The sequence below is a fragment of the Juglans microcarpa x Juglans regia genome, chromosome 3S (genome assembly GCF_004785595.1).
Source record: "Juglans microcarpa x Juglans regia isolate MS1-56 chromosome 3S, Jm3101_v1.0, whole genome shotgun sequence".
In the NCBI taxonomy this organism is placed as follows: Eukaryota; Viridiplantae; Streptophyta; class Magnoliopsida; order Fagales; family Juglandaceae; genus Juglans; species Juglans microcarpa x Juglans regia.
The window spans coordinates 27,030,613-27,048,464 of NC_054599.1; the positions used below are offsets into that span (position 1 = coordinate 27,030,613).

General features: G+C 35.9%; 3 protein-coding genes and 1 pseudogene across 3 annotated transcripts; 2 read left to right on the forward strand and 2 right to left on the reverse strand.

Moving 5' to 3' along the window:
- The first annotated feature begins 4,996 nt into the window (after positions 1 to 4,996).
- LOC121257025 lies at positions 4,997 to 8,077 on the forward strand (annotated as a pseudogene).
- Positions 8,078 to 9,741: 1,664 nt separating this feature from the next.
- On the forward strand, positions 9,742 to 12,891 carry LOC121257027 (reticulon-like protein B11). The gene is made up of 6 exons (XM_041157886.1): positions 9,742 to 9,996; positions 10,354 to 10,534; positions 11,003 to 11,139; positions 11,231 to 11,305; positions 11,404 to 11,570; positions 12,584 to 12,891. Exons 1-5 carry the CDS (start codon positions 9,960 to 9,962, stop codon positions 11,568 to 11,570), a joined length of 597 nt encoding a protein of 198 aa, XP_041013820.1. The 5' UTR covers positions 9,742 to 9,959; the 3' UTR covers positions 12,584 to 12,891.
- A 631-nt stretch (positions 12,892 to 13,522) lies between these two features.
- LOC121257026 (protein TIC 21, chloroplastic-like) lies at positions 13,523 to 15,906 on the reverse strand. Its single transcript, XM_041157885.1, has 4 exons — positions 15,509 to 15,906; positions 14,953 to 15,210; positions 14,241 to 14,444; positions 13,523 to 13,772 (listed from the first exon to the last, which is right to left on the reverse strand). Exons 1-4 carry the CDS (start codon positions 15,800 to 15,802, stop codon positions 13,659 to 13,661), a joined length of 870 nt encoding a protein of 289 aa, XP_041013819.1. The 5' UTR covers positions 15,803 to 15,906; the 3' UTR covers positions 13,523 to 13,658.
- A 1,135-nt stretch (positions 15,907 to 17,041) lies between these two features.
- On the reverse strand, positions 17,042 to 17,753 carry LOC121258849. Its single transcript, XM_041160377.1, has 2 exons — positions 17,449 to 17,753; positions 17,042 to 17,399 (listed from the first exon to the last, which is right to left on the reverse strand). Exons 1-2 carry the CDS (start codon positions 17,751 to 17,753, stop codon positions 17,042 to 17,044), a joined length of 663 nt encoding a protein of 220 aa, XP_041016311.1.
- Positions 17,754 to 17,852: the final 99 nt, after the last annotated feature.

Genomic DNA, 17,852 nt, shown 5'->3' on the forward strand with positions numbered 1-17,852 from the left:
CAAAATCAAGTCCCAATTCCAAAATACATTCAACCCAGAAAAAGTTAACATTTCCGACAAGTCACAATTTCAAAATACTTATAAAAATATATATATATATATATATATATATATATATATATATTTACCATTCATAGTGACTGCCCAGCCCCGTGCTTTATAAGGAAGTCTTGTCGCTGGGCGGCCCCTAAAAACTGGAAATCTATTAGTTTGGTTTACACGACAAAAATCCCTAACAAATACCGTATAGAATAATACTTTAAAACATGTTTGTGTAGGAAAATCCATTAGTTTGGTTCAATCCTTTACTGAGTCAAGAACAAATTAATTTTAAAGGGGAAACAAAAAGGACAAGAACCCATAAAACCCACTCTAATATTCAATAAATGCAATACACAGAGAATGAAACTCATAGAAGGGATTTATTATCGAGCCTTGCTAGGTACAAGCAATTTGGCACATCAAACTGCATATCAACGCTGACATGACTTTTTTTTATTGAAAAGAAAAAATAAAAGAAGAAAAATTTTGAGAGAAGAAGAATATCATCTGTCTCACGAAAATTATTTTCGTCTTCAATTCGCACAGTTTCATTAAACAGTTGCCTTATATGTCAATATTGGTGTGCGGTTTGGTACGCGAACTTGCTTGCAATAAGACTTTTCCTTTATCATAATTGTTTAGTGCAAAAGCCCCAAATGAGCTTGAAGTTCTATTTATTAATTTAGGGTTGCAAAAGAAAAAAAAAATAAAAACAGAGACAGAGGGAGGGAAAGAGACAAACCTACGGAGAAGAAGGTTGCGCGACCCAAGCTAGAGCACAATTCAAGAAGCCCGATTCTGCAATGTGAAAATTTGAGGAAGAGAGAAAGAGAAGCCCGATTCCATCACTGTGAAAACGAGAGGAAGAGAGAAAACACGCGGGGAGGAAATAAAGTGAGAGAGGGAAATGAAAAAAAGTTCATTGGGAGATTAAACCGTGAACAGTAACATTTCATAATTGAAGGAACACATCTATTTACTGTAATTCAAAATTTCTAACTCATTTTTTTAACTAATCTAATGCAGCTGTGTTTTGATAAAATTTATCATATTTTATATTTGATTAGACTTTTGATGAAACTAATATCAATGCTCTAATATATTCAGTGACAGGCTTTTCCATTTCTAGAAGAGAGTCCAGGATGAGAGAGTTTTCCACCCATTTCTTCCTACCTCGTATAGAAACAAGACAACCCAAGTGAAGTAACAGTCTCTTTTTTTTTAATCTATCATATATATATATATATATATATATATTAAAAAAAAGTAATGCTCTTTCACCCCTTTTAAAAACATTAGCAAATTTTGTTTTCTTTGAAATAACAAAAATGCTGGATATAGTCGATCCATATAGTCGGTGCATAAACGGTGCTAATGTGGAAAACACAAAACGCACCGTTTCGTTTAACAAAAACACCAAAACTGTTTTCCAAAACCACACCGTTCGAGGCATCCCCTCCTCATTTCCCTCTTTGTGATTCTTCTCTCTTTTACAAATTTTGAAACTAGGTGAATGCTGTAGGAGGAGAATAAAAACACCTAGAAGAAAACAAAAATTAAGAATGAATCCAAGGAGAATGAATAAACATTGAAAAGGGAAGCGTGATCACTATCTGTAAGATCTTAAAAAAAAAATCACTATCTGCAGGATACCCAAAACTAATTCCTATGAGGAAGTGCAGTGCCCATTAAATATAACTAAGTCCAAAGAAGCCAAAAGATTGAAGACTCACCAACTAACCAACCCACTGCACTCAAAGACTGTGGGAGTGATGGAATACTAAAATAAAGTCGCTCTGCACTTGAATCAAATCATAACAAAGAATAAGGGAGGCTTTAATAGGATGGGCGGCAAAGAACGTGAGCAGAGATTAAAAGGGGAACCAAAAGCTTACTACATATAAAATATGGGTTTTGGTGGAGGATTCACATACCAGAGATAGAGAGAGAAAGAGAGAGGTGATGATGACAAATGAATCTTTATACACGCATGCAAGTGCTTTTGGTGTTTTCTCTATCACATGTAAAAGGCTTGTGAGGACCCTGCCCCCTCCCCCCACTCCAACGGCAGCAACTTCAGATAGAAAGATCAAACGGTGTAAGGACACTCAAAGAAGCAGAATGGCATACGGATAGGTGATTTCGAAATCCAAAAATACTAATTTGAAGTCCAGAAATGGAATTTTGATGATTTGAAGCCGAAGACTCACACAAGGGAGATGACGGTGTCAAATGGGTGAGCACAAATTCACTTGAAAACCATAACGCAAGAAGCCAAAGACCACAACACCACGCAAGTAAATGATCTGAAAGGAACAATACCACGAATCAAGCTGAAGACGAGATTGATGAAAGCTTTTGACCAGAGCACCAAAGCGAGAACCCATTTCCTTAGAGTTCTGTTTTGTTTTTCCTTTTTTTTTTTTTTTTAATAATAATATCAGCTTACCGTTTATATGTGTCGATTGTATGTAGCAGTTTTGGTTAAAAAAATGTAAAATTTATTTTTAAAAACATGATTTTTTTTATATGTATTTCATATTTATTTTTATTTAAATGTATGAGATTTATATATTTTATGATTGTAACTATCATTTTTTTTGTATGAAATATTGTGATTATTCCTTAAAAAAATAATTATGATATTCATATTTTATGATCCGTTTTAAAATCAATTATAGTGCTAATTCCGTTCATAATATTATTATACACGTATAAGATTAAGAGTAACACTAGAGCCACCGCTAGGAGCTCTTGCTGGGGCCTATCGTTAGTGTATTTTATGTGTTTTTTTTTTCTTTTTTTACATACATTTTTTTAACACTTTTTAGTATTTTTTTTAAAATACAACTTCTTTAAAAAACTCTTCTTTAATCACGAAATAAGAAAAATAAAAAAAAAATCCCAATGGGAAGACTAGTATTGTTCACAGATTGATATAAAAGATAAAGCTAAGTTGTTTGATACCTATGTTCCAATGTCACCGATTAATATAGAGGATAAAGCTTTAAAAAAAGAGTAATTATACTCATTATCCTAACTATCATCATCATTTTATCATCTCATGATGTGACATTAGATAATTTGAAACTATTTATTATATTTTACTCGTAAACCTATCAACAGATTGGAGGCATGAGTATCGGTCACCCTTACAGCACCCTAATATCAAACATGAACACCTCCAAATTAACAAAACCTATCGTATCCATATATATAATTGCAAATAGGATTAGATAATTTGATTTTAGTAACCAACTTGCACAAAATACTTACAAATCCCCTTAAATATATAATATGATAAGTGATAATCATGATACGTGACATAATCTTATTGTTCTCGATCGTAATTTGCATCCCAAATTGCTTGTAACTATTATGACAATAAAATCGTTCCGTGTCACACTCTCTAGCTAGCCTACGTATCTTATTGCTTGTGTTGCTCAAACTTCAATTTGACTCTTCTTTTCCTTGTTTTTTTGGTCTAATCATATTTTCAGATGCACAGAATAGTAACCATTTGTCTTACTATATGAACAATGAAATCAGTAGGATTAGTTTTTTCTTTCTTCTTTCTCATGTCTTTCTTCTTATCATTAATTCTGATACCAAAAGCCAAAATATTTTGAGATTCCAATCAAGCAATCGTGGAACTTCGATCTTCTACTTACAAGCTGCCCCGATCGATGATGATTACTATGGTTTATCTCATATCAATACAATATATAAAAACATTTAAAGTTGAAGCTCGAGCTTTTATTTATTTTTATATAGGAATGGGGTTTGAATCTTGATTCTCTCGTTTTGGCGATCAGATCTTATACCATGGTCTATACCGTTTAAAAGACCTTCAATTCTATGAAACTAATGACATGCATTACTTACTATATAACACTTGAAAAAGAAAGCTCTATCTAGTTTCATATCCATCAAAGTAGTTAGGGACACGTATTATAACTTAAATCACAAACAAAAAACAAAAAAACATCCTCGATCGATCCTTCGACCACGTACAAATAATATTTTATTATTCACATGTTATTTTTTGTTCCCTACCTCCTTTTAGGAACATATGGTCCAACAAGCTGTATCAATTGTTGCTCATAGTTTGTTATTTTAACCTTAAAATATGATTAAAACCAGCATTTGATTGATTAATAATCAATGTCTATTATTCAAGATGTTCCGATTCATCCTTAGTACGGTGCCTAATGATCAAGGCCGCAACATGTGCTGTACCTAGGGAAAAGCAATATCCAAAATTCTCTAATTGAAAAACTTACTCTTTCTGCTAGTAACTCTCGTTAGAATATTATTAAATTATTTTTTTAAAAAAATTTTATTTAATAATTAAGTAAGTATTTTTTAATAATATTATAAATTAAAAAAATATTTAAAAATATTAAAAAAATACATTAAATAAAAAAAAAAAAAGAAGAGTAAAATCAACTAGTGAGATCTACCAGCTGTGGCACTAGAAGTCTAGAACCACCCTTTTCTAATTGGAAAAGAAAACTTCCTAGCTAGCTAGCTAGCTTATTCTCTAATCCACACCACGTGTGAATTTTTGCATGCTATTAATTCCTTGTTATTTAAATAGAATTCACATAGCTTGCACACTAAACTGATTTTAATATTGTTCTTCAACACGTGTGTGGCTGGCCCACTCACCCAACTTGAGAAATATTTGTAGATTGAAGTATAAAAGGCGGTTTCAATTAATATTTGTAATAAGCGCGGGGGCGTGTCCATGTAATTTAACCAATCTTCTTCCACGCAAACGCAGCTACACAGTACCGGAGCGCACATTCGAATCCTCAGGTGGCGCTAAAGGCACAGACACCACGAAACCGTCCCTCAAGACAATCAAAACCCTCGATCAAATTCTTCTTCCAAAACGAAATTTTGGGGTTCGGTAAGAAATTAGGGTTTTTTTTTTTTTGGGACAGCGAACATGCCTACGGCCAGACCCAAGGAACTTCAGGTGGTTGCTGCGGCGGTGGACAAGTCGGAGCCGTCGACTGGGTCTAATGCGCTTGCGGAGTATGTCCCGCCTACTTTTAAGGAGGAAGAGGAGGACCTGGAGATCAAGCTTCGGCGGATAATCGAGAACGTTCCTGTCCGTTTCAGCAACACCTCCGGTAGCGCCGCCGGTTCCGGCTCTGGCGACTTCCACCAGGTATAGTTTTGGAAAATCTCATTTTTTTCTTAAAAACTCTAAACTGGAAGTTGATGTACTAAATTAGGTGTTACCTTGCACTTAGGGGAATTGGTTCATTTGATTGCTTGCCATTGAGTTTTTTACAGTGCATTGATGAAGCAAGGGGCATGCATGAGTAATATAGAGATAGACTTGATCCTATCAATCTACAAGATAAGTTTATTATTACAGAGGATAAACACGATACAAAGGATAAGCACAAGTTGTTAACTAACTGATAAGGCTTGATCAACGGCAACAGAGTCTTGATAATGATTAGTATGCTGTTGACGTAGGCTGCCAGGATGATGAGGCTTGTCTGAAAATTGATCCAGGCATTGTTGGTCCTAGCATTGAATCCTGTTTGAGACAAGTGGCCGAGTAGCGAGTAACCTTATTAGTGAAGAGAAATGCTATCAGGAAGTCTTACACCACACACCTCCACTTAACTAACATGTGATTTGTCATTTTTTTCCTTCTATTTAAACACACACATATTTAAGTATTAAGATAGAAGGACAAAAATGACAAATCACATTTTGATTAGATGGATGTGTGTGGTGTAAAGCTTCCATATAGTATTTTTCATAAGTGAAAACTGACAAACTAGTTATATAAACAATAAAGAGTGCATTGGTAGGTTAGGCAAAGCCAAAAGTCTTTTTAGGTGTGGTTGGGAAAATATGAGGGCGAGTGGGTTCCTATTTTTGTTGTCAAAAAGATAGAAAGTGCAGGGGTAAGCTAGACCCTAAAGATATACCAAACTTGGGTTAAGCCCCTCTTTTTTGGAGACTAGAGAGTTTAAACTTGAGATGGACAAAATCTCTTATTGCAAAGTTGTTGTCGATGTGGGTGAGTGAAGGAGTTTGATGTCTCAAGCACATCAAATGGAGAAAATATGGTATAGGCTTGTCAGAACACATGGTGCTGGGAACAAGGGTGAAGAACACCGCCTATGGCTTTGATTGTAATAACTTTGCACATCCACATCCCCCCTGTCACAACATTAGATCTAGGGTTTGTGTGAATGAAGAAAGGGGGTTCAGGACAGAGGAAGTTTTGAGCAACTAGAAGATAACTCACTTGGCTTTCTGTCAAATACTTGAGTTTAACTGAAGTGAATGAGTTGAAGCTGGGCAGGGCTCACAGGCCAATGGGCTTATATGGTCCAAGACTATGTTTAGTTCTTATTTTCAGTTCTTGTTATTTTCTTTTATATGGGCCAGGCCGAATGTAGGCCGGTTGTTGCATTTCTCTTTTATGCCGATTGTTTAAGTAGACTTAGGACCTGTTTGGGAACTGTTCTCTGATATTCTCATACTACTTCACTACTATTCTCAAACTATTCACAAATTATTTCACTACTATTCACTGATCATCTTAGATACTTTTAGTATCCAAACGGGCCCTTAATGGCCCATTATTCAGGGTACGTAGGATTTCCTTAGGGTATATGTGTACCCAAGCACGATGCGTTGTAAGCCATTCTGGAACTTTATAGAATTTTCTTTTCCAATCACTCTTCTCTCTATTTCCTTTCCCCGTTTCACAAGGAGGAGCTCCTCTTGAAGAGAACAGTCCCATTCTTACATTTTGTCAAACATTCACACCCAACCCCGAACCCACCCCCCCCCCCCCCCCCCCCCCCCCAAAAAAAAAAAAAAAAAAAAAAACTCTATTTTATATGTGTGGAACTGAAATGGCTGTAGATTGGTATTCATTTTCTTGCTTGAACCATCTAGCTTACATTGGACCTAGCTACATGCTGACCTCATAGATTATGGAATTTGTGACCCACTCTAATTTTTTGCATCCTTTGTTCTTTCAAGTATAACCACTTACATAAATGTAAATACATGCACAAGTTGTGAGAGCTGTAAAGTGTTAAGCTTTTAACGGAGATCTGATGTTCAATATGATTCTTAATGCCTGACATATAACCTATTGGCTGAAAAAGGAAAACACCATTGGCTGATGGAATTTTTGACAATGCACAAAATTATTAAACAATTTGTTGTGTGTTTTAAAAATTAGCAATTTAGCACACAATCTGGAGCCTTCATCGCCCCTGCATTGATGAAGGCTCCAGTTAGAGTACGTTAAGTTTCACATTCTCCCTCTCTCTCTCTCTCTCTCTGGCTAAAAGTTTCGCATTCTCTTTGTTGCAATAACTCTCTCCCCTCTCAAATACCACATCAACTATGAATTAGGGTCTTTGTTTACCTATCAAAATAAAATGAATTAGGGTCTCTGTTACGTGGAGAAACCTTCTTAGATCAACTTGATGAAAGAAGGGATATGCTTGGGAAAAAATAATATGGAGCTTTATTCTTTTCATCATTACTTTTAGTCCAATGATGAATTAATTCAAAACATGTTGATATCATGCCTCATAAGATATTGTTATCTTCTTGGACGTTGACTGTTTGCATGACATGTGGATATATGAGTGGTTATGACTAGTTGGAGAAGCTTGCTGACATATTGTATTTTCATATATCATATTTTGTTCTTCCTTGAATTGCTGGTACAACAATATCGCCAAACGAGACGGAAAGAACAAGATCGGCTTGCTAGGATGGATGTTGACTAACAGAGAAGGAAAGAATTGGCTGAATTCCACATGAGAAGGGAGGAAAGAATGAAAGCTGCCAAGGAACGGACAGCGAAGAAGCGTTTGAAACGTCAAAAGAAAAAACAAAGAAAAAAAGAAGAAAAGCAAATTGAATGAAGGAGAAGAGCATCATAGAGAAGATTCTTCAGACGATGAAGGGAACTCTGATGATGGTGAGGATGCAGCAAAATGAATGAACAAGCTCCTGCCAAAGTCTTGTTTTCCAGGCTTGGTCCAAAGATTTTACGTAAGCAGCATCTTCAAGTGAGAAAGACTACGGGGCTCGCCTTAATTGGGATTTCGGTTGCTGTATTCTACTTTTTATCATTGGCGTGAGCTGAAGTTTCCTGTAGAGTAATTTTATATATAATCGTGAAATGTGTAAATATCGTGTAGTTATTTTGAAAAAGAGTGAGGTTCATTATTAAAAAATTAATTTTTTTTCGTGGAGGTTTTATATTTTATTTTATTTTTTAAAACGATTACATAACGGTTACATAATTCACGGTGACAAATATTTTTGTTCTTATTTTATTAAACAAATTTTTGTTATCCTTCTTGCTTATGTACCATTTCTCTTCATTGCACACCTCAATGTCGATTCCTGATGGTTCACGTTACATTCACTTTGCTGCTCTAAATGGCATAGTCCGAATCAGAATAAAGTTGTTAATTTCACCATCACGAAAGGGAAACCCTAAAAAAAAAAAAAAAAAAAAGAAGGAAGAAGAAGAAGAAGAAGAAGAAACGTTCATGTTCTCAAGATTTGAATATTGCTCCACATAGTATGATCTGAGTAACGATATACATCACTCTTATCCTATTTTAATCATACTAAGTAGTATGTGACACATTTATTACTATTAGATGATAAAAAAAATATGTAATAAATGATCATTTAATAGTGATAAATATGTCACATCATACTTAGTGAAATGAAAGTAGGATGGTAGTATGGTGTATAAAATTTTCCTTGTTCCAATTAAACTAATTTTTTTTTATAAGTAATAATGATTTTATTTATACGAATGAAATAGGCATCACTCATGTATACAGGAAGTATACAAAAGAAAACACCTAATTACATTCTAACTAAGGAAAGAAAGTCATGAATATTATTTCCATCAAATACAATGGCTAAAAACCATAGTATTAAAGTGCTTATAAAAAAATTCTGCAACTCCTTCTCATGCCTCAAGTACAATGGCTGAAAACCATGGCATTAATTCTGCAATTAAACTAATTTATAACATCCTTATCAGTTAATGCCTTTCCAAGTAGCATCAAATGTTCAGGTTCTCAAGATCTGAATATTGCTCCAAGTAGTATGTTCTCAAGATCTTAGTAATGATTTATATTATATTCATCCTATTTTGATCATACTAAATAGTATATGATACATTCATCACTATTAGATGATAAAGAAACATATAATAAATAATTATTTAATGATGATAAATATGCCACATCATACTTAGTGGGATGAAAATAAGATGTTTGTATTGTGTATAAAATTTTTCTTGCTCCAATTAAACTAATTTATAACATCCTTATCAGTTAATGCCTTTCCAAAATTACATGGAGATGAAGTTTTAGGATGCGTTTGGTTATCAAACTCATCTCAACTCATCATTACAACTTTTTCAAATCCCAATATAAAATATAATAAATAATTCAACTTTTTCAAATTTTAAAATAATAATAATATTAAAAAATAATATTATAACAATATTTTATCACCACAACTCAATTCAGCTCAACTCACTTTAATATCTAAACACACCCTTAAAATTAATTGCAGTAACGCCATCACCGCGAGGGAAAAATAGAGAAGGCATGCGGTAACAATAAATCATAATCATTTTTGCGGCATGCGGAAGCAAGATTTTGGTCGCTGCAATAACGATTGAGACTATAAAACGGTTAGCATTTACAAGTGGCTCAATGCGCAAACGGGAAACTCGCCTGGAAGTCTGAAGCCCCTTCCCTTTGTACGTTTCTATTTCTCGTCTGCCCGTTCCCTCTTGTATCTTCACACTCTCCCTCCCTACTCTCCTCTATCTCTGTGTCTTGTTCTCTGTGTGAATCCCTAAGATTAGCGTCATGGTCGACGTTCATCGGGCTCTCGGCGGTGGTTCAGGTTCTCTTCCGCCCCTCTCTCCCTACGTACATATATTCATACATATTCGTCGTTCTAGTATTCGCATTCATTCACGTATATATACATATATACATATCTATAGGCCCGCTATTTGCTCATCCGTCGATCGGGTTCCTCATATGTTGCATTGCTCTCTTAGTGATAGTTGGCGGAATTCCTTATTTGGCATCAATTCCGTAACCTCCGTCCATTGAGCGATTCTCGTTTCTCCTTTTTGATACAAAATTTTGGAGTAATTTCATTTGTATAATGATTAATGAACCAATCAACCAATTAGGTATTGAGTTAGCTAATTACTTAACTAATTATATGCATTTGGGTTTTTCATTATGATAGTTGCCGATGTGCTGCTGTGGAAGAAATGCCATGGAGGGGTTTTGGTGCTAATCTCTGCCACAATATTCTGGTGCCTCTTTGAATTAGCTGGCTATAACCTTCTATCATTCGTGGCTAATGTTCTATTGCTTCTGGTTGTCATTCTCTTTTTTTGGGGAAAATCTGCTTCTCTTCTCAACAGGTATTTTCCTTTTTGTATATATTTATGGTGCGTATATGTTACTTTGGTTATCTCTGATATCTTGGTAACTTTGCAAGGTTCTCGTTGCATTAATGGAAGATGTTCTTACTGAGAAAAATATTTCAAGGAAAATGATAACTCTAGACTATGAAGGGATTATTTATCGATATGTCCTGAAACCTCTTTGACTTAAAGAGATTAGTATCACAGATTCATGGGAACCATCCCGAACGATAATATTTTGGTTGAACCAGATACAGAGGCATGTGAAAGATTAAAATTTCTGCTGAATGATTCTACTGAAGTAACTACAAGGATAAATGGAGCAATGGAAAGAAAATGGAGTTATGGTTCCCATGGAACAGTTTATTGTGATGCATGATGCTATCTTAGGCCTTGGATTAGTGAACAAAAATTTACCCTTTTGCGTGGTTTTTGTTTTTCAAAAATAAATCCTATGTGATTCAGGCCTCTGCCTCCCCTTCCTGATATGGAGATTTCTGAGGAATCTGTTGTGAAGGCGTCTGAAGCACTCCAAGTGTGGATCAATCCTGCATTGTCAATTGCACATGACATTGCGCATGGGCGGAACTTAAAACTTTTTCTCAAGGTTGAGTGCTGTTGACTCCAAGTCGCCATTTTTTCAACTTTGCCTAATTACAAATGGTTTGCATCTGTTAAGTTGGGGTTTGGGGTTTCAGGTTGCTATTGGCTTGTGGATAGTATCTTTTATTGGTAGTCTCTTCAACTTCCTCACTCTGGTCTATATTGGTGAGCTGCTTTGTTGCCCATCATTATGATTTTTAATTATTGTTAATAAATGTGTACTTCTTAAAAGAGTTCCTTGACCGTCAATTTAATTTCTGCAGGGGTTCTTCTTAGTCTTTCAGTTCCTTTGGCGTATGACAAGTACCAGGACAGCATTAATCCAAAGCTGTTCAGGATGCATGAAATCTTGCAGAAGCCATATAGGAAAATTAGTGATAATCTTCTAAAAAAGATTCCAATTTTAAACAAGGAAAAGAAGATAGACTAGGTAAACATAATCTCTCTCTCTCTCTCTCTCTCTCTCTCTCTCTGTGACACTCAGAGTTGTGTAAATAGTGCATTGTGGATTGTAATATGCATACTACTCCAAGAAATTCCTTCATGGTTTCCTAATGAACGTAATTTTAATCCACATGCAGTTCATTGATTTAGTCACAATGATTATAGGAAAATCCTGCAAAGATAAGAGTTACAGCAGAATGGATTAAAAAACCATATAATGTTTTATACTGTCATCTTTTTTTATTTTCTTGATTTTAAAATTTAAAATTCATTTATCTAGACAGGAAATATGTTGTTGGGGATTTCTAGATTAGATGATATAGATGGTTGCTGCTAAAATGGCGATCCATGATCTAACTAGTTTGTGCTCCCTTGTAATGAATACTAGCATATCAATTCCAATTAGTATATGGATAACTTTTTGCCAGCGCTGATATAGTTTTTTTTTGTCTCCACTGTTGATATTATAATTAAGGAAGATAAGTGCAATGAGGTCCACTAGAGGTGGCTTTATCCATTTGAAATCAAAAGTACATCAGTGATGGCAAATTATGTCATAGATTAGGACCCCTATTTCTGTCGGAGATAATTGTACCGCTAGAACTTTTAGCAAATTGCCCTTCGTTTTGAATTGTATCCTATCTGATTAGAAACTTTGCGTTTCCTGGCCTTTCTCAAATGACACTTACATTTTTTTAAGGAGCCAGCTAGGATGTTTCATTACCTCTTCTTTCACAAATCTCACTTTTCTGTGAATACCATTCAGCACAGCATCAAAAGGTAAAATCACTCGGGTGTTTCGTAGAGTACAAGGACTAGCATACTGTGTTATTGCTGTCTTGTGGCATCCGTCTTGTAGTGTTATATCAAATGAAGACCTCTTATCTTTCCCACAATTTGTCATTACCATTTTTTTTCGAGTTGGTACTTCCGAGTTATATTTTTGTACTTCATTTGAAATCTTGTGTAATTTAGGGGGTTTTTTTTTTTTTGGTGCAGGATATCGAGGAGTTCAGCAAAGATTCATTAGGAGCGTAGAAATGGGTTTTGCAGGGATCCTGTCAATTCGTAGTAAGTGCTGGCATGATTCAAAATCTTCTAACTTCCAGTTATCATAACAATCAACCAGGAACAAGGGTCACACCAATAGATTTGGTAGTGTTCAAAAAATTTTTTTTCCATAGTTGATCATTTTTGGAGTACGGTTATTTGATTATGCCTTTTGTGTTGATCTGCTCTGTATGAATTGCCCCATATGGCAAGGGGAAAACTTCCGCTTGTTAATGGAAGGTAGAATTTTTAGGTTCCCTGTCATGCTTCCTGCATTCTATTTTCTCAATAGCTTGTCTTCCTGTTGATCGAGGCCTATTACTTGTAATCATCAGATACCACCGTCCAAGGATCTTTTAATTATGGTGGGTGGAGGGTTCTCGACTGACCAGCTAACTTTGTACAATTTTGCTCTGTATTCCTTGTGAGGTGGGTTAGGGTTTACACTTATGAGTTTCATCCACTTAGCTTCTTCTTAATCACGTCTTAACACTACGTATTAGTAAACGGGAATTGAATCGATGCAATTTAGATCAAGTAAATGGGATTTTGGGTTAAGGGTGTTGAATTTAATTGAATGGGAACAAAGAAAATGTGCTACTTTATTCTAGTTTACTTGCAATTTGAGCGATTATTGCCAGTAGAGTGAACGCAAGCAAACCAGTTAGACGATTTCTAGGGCAACATGTTGAGGGTTGTGGCAACTTCATAAGTTGCATTGCATGTGTCTTTTCCCTGGAAGAGCCCTTCATACAGATATTGGAAATAGGCCATCAACTTTATGTAACGACGTACCCCATCACTTAGAAGCTCTAAATTCTTCCCACGAATTGGAATTACAGGTTTTTTGTGAATAATTATTTGTAATTAGAAAGAGTGGTTGCAAGATCTTGGAATGGAAATGCATATAACTTTTGAGTTACCACACAGAAAAGTGAATATCTAGCATGAATATCCATGGCAACAAAAACACGATGTCGCTTCCAACTTTAAAATACCTTGTGTCGGCTACCTAAACGACAGCTTATGCAACCCTAGGAACTGGAATGCTTTCAGAAGGTGGTAATGTCACTGATCGCAACAACTCTAATGAGAAAACAAGCCCCAAGAAATGCGAAAGGATGGTGTTTGCTGATGCCTGCAAATAGAATAAACGGTTGAGGATGGTAAAAAAAGCATTCAATACTAACCTAAATGTCTCCAAACTATTCAAAAGAGTAGCTTGACATGTTAATATCCTCCAATCAAATATGAGATTTTACTGATCCAAAGCGCCAATGAAATTCTATATGGGGAAAGTTGAATGAAAACCTTTTAACTTGACAAGTTAAAACTCCAATTCCAGGATTTCAAAACTCATCATTACAGAGTAGAAAACAGGCAACTCGTGTTGCAGGCATCAGCAAACACCATCCATACACGCTTATGTGAATTTTTATTTGAATGTTTCATTTTCTCCATGGTGTTAAAGTCTGTTGCTGTTATACTTCTTTCTGAAATTAGGAAGAACATTGTCTGACAAGCCAACAGCAGCAGAAAGAGCTACTTCTTTCAAAACATCATTGGTTTTTTTTATTGGAAACTTATAATTAAGTCAAACGAGTACCTGCACCAGGAATACGTCCAGTGCCAGAACAGGACTGTACCCAGGAGCAAGTCCTTGGGAGTAAGGGTTCACTGAGGATGTAAGAGCTTTGGCAACCAGCAATCCGACTGTGGCTTGCATACCAAGAATGGCAGCACCCAATCCAAGTAAGTTTACTACTATGCCATTTTTTAAGCTTTTGATGACATCTGCACGAGGAGGAGCCTGATAATCACAAGCAATTAATAGAACACAGAAACTTAGAAGGTCTCATGAGCAAAATACTAAAACATACGTTCCTTGGAAGCAAACCTAGGCAACAATCATTGATCCAAGCTAGGTCAAGCTTTTAACTTGGTAGACATAATAAAACGAAGAATCCAAAAAACACGAGCAATCTGTCCATGGCTATTGTAACAAAACTTCAGCAGAATTTAAGCAACAAAAGAAAAGATTAAATGTGTAATTTGTCATTGGACATGATAAACTCGGATTCTACAAAATTACATCGTCTTATGCAAATGTATATTAAAACACGAATGTCTAATCAATTTGAAGAAGGTAGAATTGATCCAAAAACAGCGCTTTCACCATCGAAAAACGAAGTCCAACGAGGCTTATACAATTTAGTTAGAAATCCATTCATTTTCACAGCTGATGTCATATGCAGTACTACAATAACTTCAAGTATCACAGCGAAATCACAGCTAAAACTAAAAGTATCAAGCCTTACTTTTGAAGGTTCATTGGCAGTTCTTCGAAGATTATCTGAAAGCCGAACATAACCAAATGACCAAAATACTGAAATGAACGCCGCGGCAATGCCAGCAGCAGTAGCATAAAAAGTAGCCGGCGACGTTATCTTCCCAGTAACGACGACTGAAAACGAAAGAATCACAGCGGCCACAACGGTGCACACAAGCTGTGCCCAAAATCCAATACTACCAAATCTCTTGAACTGCCTTGAAGTGTTCGCTAATCTTTTTGCCACCTACAACATCATCAAAATTACTTATCTTCGGCGCCCATCAAAGTGGGAAACCCTAATGCTCCGAAACGGCAGCAACTTCTATACACATCCTATGTTAAAATTATCGACTTCGATTTAGAAACATTTCCAAAAACCTATTTGGGCAAAAGAAAAAAGAAAGTGCAAATGACATAAACTGAGTAATTAAAAAGAAGTTTTTCTTTTTATTTGTTTCGCTACATCTTATCAGCAACCAAACAGCGCATATTTGAAGTTTAAACAAGGTTAAAAGGAAAACTAAGGGAGAAAGAAAGAGAACCTGAGCGAGCTTTTCCTTTTCGGCCTCAGCGTTTGGGGAAGAGAAAGGTGGGGAGGAGCTTTCAGAAGCTCTTACAGTGAAGGAGAGCTTCTGCCGAATGTGATTCGGAGCAGAGTAAGAAGGCGAAGGAAAAGAAAAGGGTGGTTGGAAGGTTTTGGAGGAAGCAGAGTGAGAATTTACAAGTGGGAGAGAAAAATAAGAGACGTGGAAGGCCGGGGTTGGCCGTCTGGGGAGGAGAGAAGTGAAGTAAGATCCCGCTGACACCGCCGTCGCCGGCAGCAGTAGCGTTTGCATAGTTGGATCTTGGAAGTTGGAAGAGTCCGAGTACGGAGAAGAGAGGCCGGGAGAGTCGAATGTCGATAACTAGCTGAGCAGCCTGAGCTGAGCTGGTACCTCTTTAAACGTTTCACGTGGCTGGCTACCATATCAAATACAAATCCTTTTTTTTTTTTTTTTTTTCTTTTTTTTTTTTCCTAACTGGGAACAATAAAAAGTTAAATAAAATTAGAAACTCAACAGATGTCAGAAATCAAGGAAATAATTTATTTACAATCTTCTTTTTTAATATACTTGATACATTATTTAAGTGGATTTTGTGTTGACCCACCAAAGTTGATACAAAAACACCACAAACTAGTACAAAAATTTATAAAAAAAAAAAAAGAAAAAGAAAAATTGAGTTTCCATTTATTAAAGATACGTTTGGTTATCAAACTCATCTTAACTCATCATTATAATTTTTTTAAATTTCAATACAAAATATAATAAATAATTCAACTTTTTTAAATTTTAAAATGATAATAATATTAAAAAAATATTCTAATAATATTTTATCAACTCAATTCAATTCAATATCCAAATACAGCCTAAAACTTTAACTGCTTTCAGGAAAGAAACGCCTAGAGGGTAAGGTATCACCGTGTGACTAGGAAGTGAAGGAAAGAAAGGGCATCCCAAAAAGGCAAAGAGATCTTCTCTAGGACATCTCTTACCATTCTGCAGATAAAGATGCACCAATCTTGGACCTCTATTGTACAGCGATCGTACCATTGAAGTTATATAAACATTAGTGTCTGGAAATTTTAATTGTGTCGCTTGGACATCAGGGCAGCAGAGCCACTTGTTTGTGCTTGGCAAATTTTTCCCATTTCCGAAATATGTCCCGTCTCCAGATGAAGCTATCCTTGGGTCATGTTCTGCCTTCCCCCAAGTTCTTCATCAGACTTGGTAACTACTCATTCTATTAACTTCTGTTTTCACTTGGTAACTACTCATTCTATTAACATCTATTTTTTTTTTTTTTTGAAATAAATCTGTAATTTCATTCAGTGTATACACTTCTTTTGGACACTCTTCTATCCATACTTTCTCTTCCTCACCCGTAAAACCTAGTTTGGCTAACTGATGAGCTATAATGTTACCCTCTCTTTGTATATACTGTATATTCCACCTGTTTCTGCTCTGAAGGACTCTCTTTACATCTTCTATCAATTGCTCATACCTCATATTCCTTGTTAATAGCCTTTATCGCCTCTAAAGCATCCCCTTCAAAAAGAACAAAAGAACAGATGAGATATTAAGTTCAGCACAAAGTGACATTGCCCTCCATAGCGCCAAGGTTTCTGCAATTAAAGGGTGTGATACATAGTGCTTATTCATGCACAAAGAAGCTAAGATCTCCCCCTTTGAATCTCTGATCATCACTCCTCCACCCATCTTCTGGTTTTTTGACTCAAATGCCGCATCCCAATTCACTTTAATGCTACTACCGATTGGAGGTTTCCATCTTACCATGCTTCTGTCTCTTCGCACCATAATCTCGGGTCCCTCAGAATTACTTTGTATCCCCCGGAATTCTTCAAGGCTATCTCTAGCTTGTTTCACCACCACCCTGGGACCGGAAAAAACTTTTCAAAAATAAACTTCTTCTAGTCCATAGCCTTCTCATTATGGTTGCCACAACCTCCAAATCCTCCTGCTGCAAGTTCTGAGTAAGCTTTACCCACATCTTGAGTATATCGTCTTCATTGCAAGACCATTTTTGGATAGGACTCAACAACCCTGCCCATACATCAGATGCAGCTGCACAGCTCCACAGGATATGGCATATTGATTCCTCCTCTCCTTCACATATCGGACATCTAGCATCTTCTATAATTTTCCTCTTCATTAGGTTCACTCTTGTAGGCAAGCTATCATTTAGAGCTTTCCAAATGAAAGTCTTGACCACTCTAGGCGTGTTCATACTCCAAATAGCTTTTCAGCTCTCCCTATCCCCTGAGCAAACTGAGGCTTCGCCAAACTCTCTTCTTCTAATACTCATTTCCAAATGATATGCATTCTT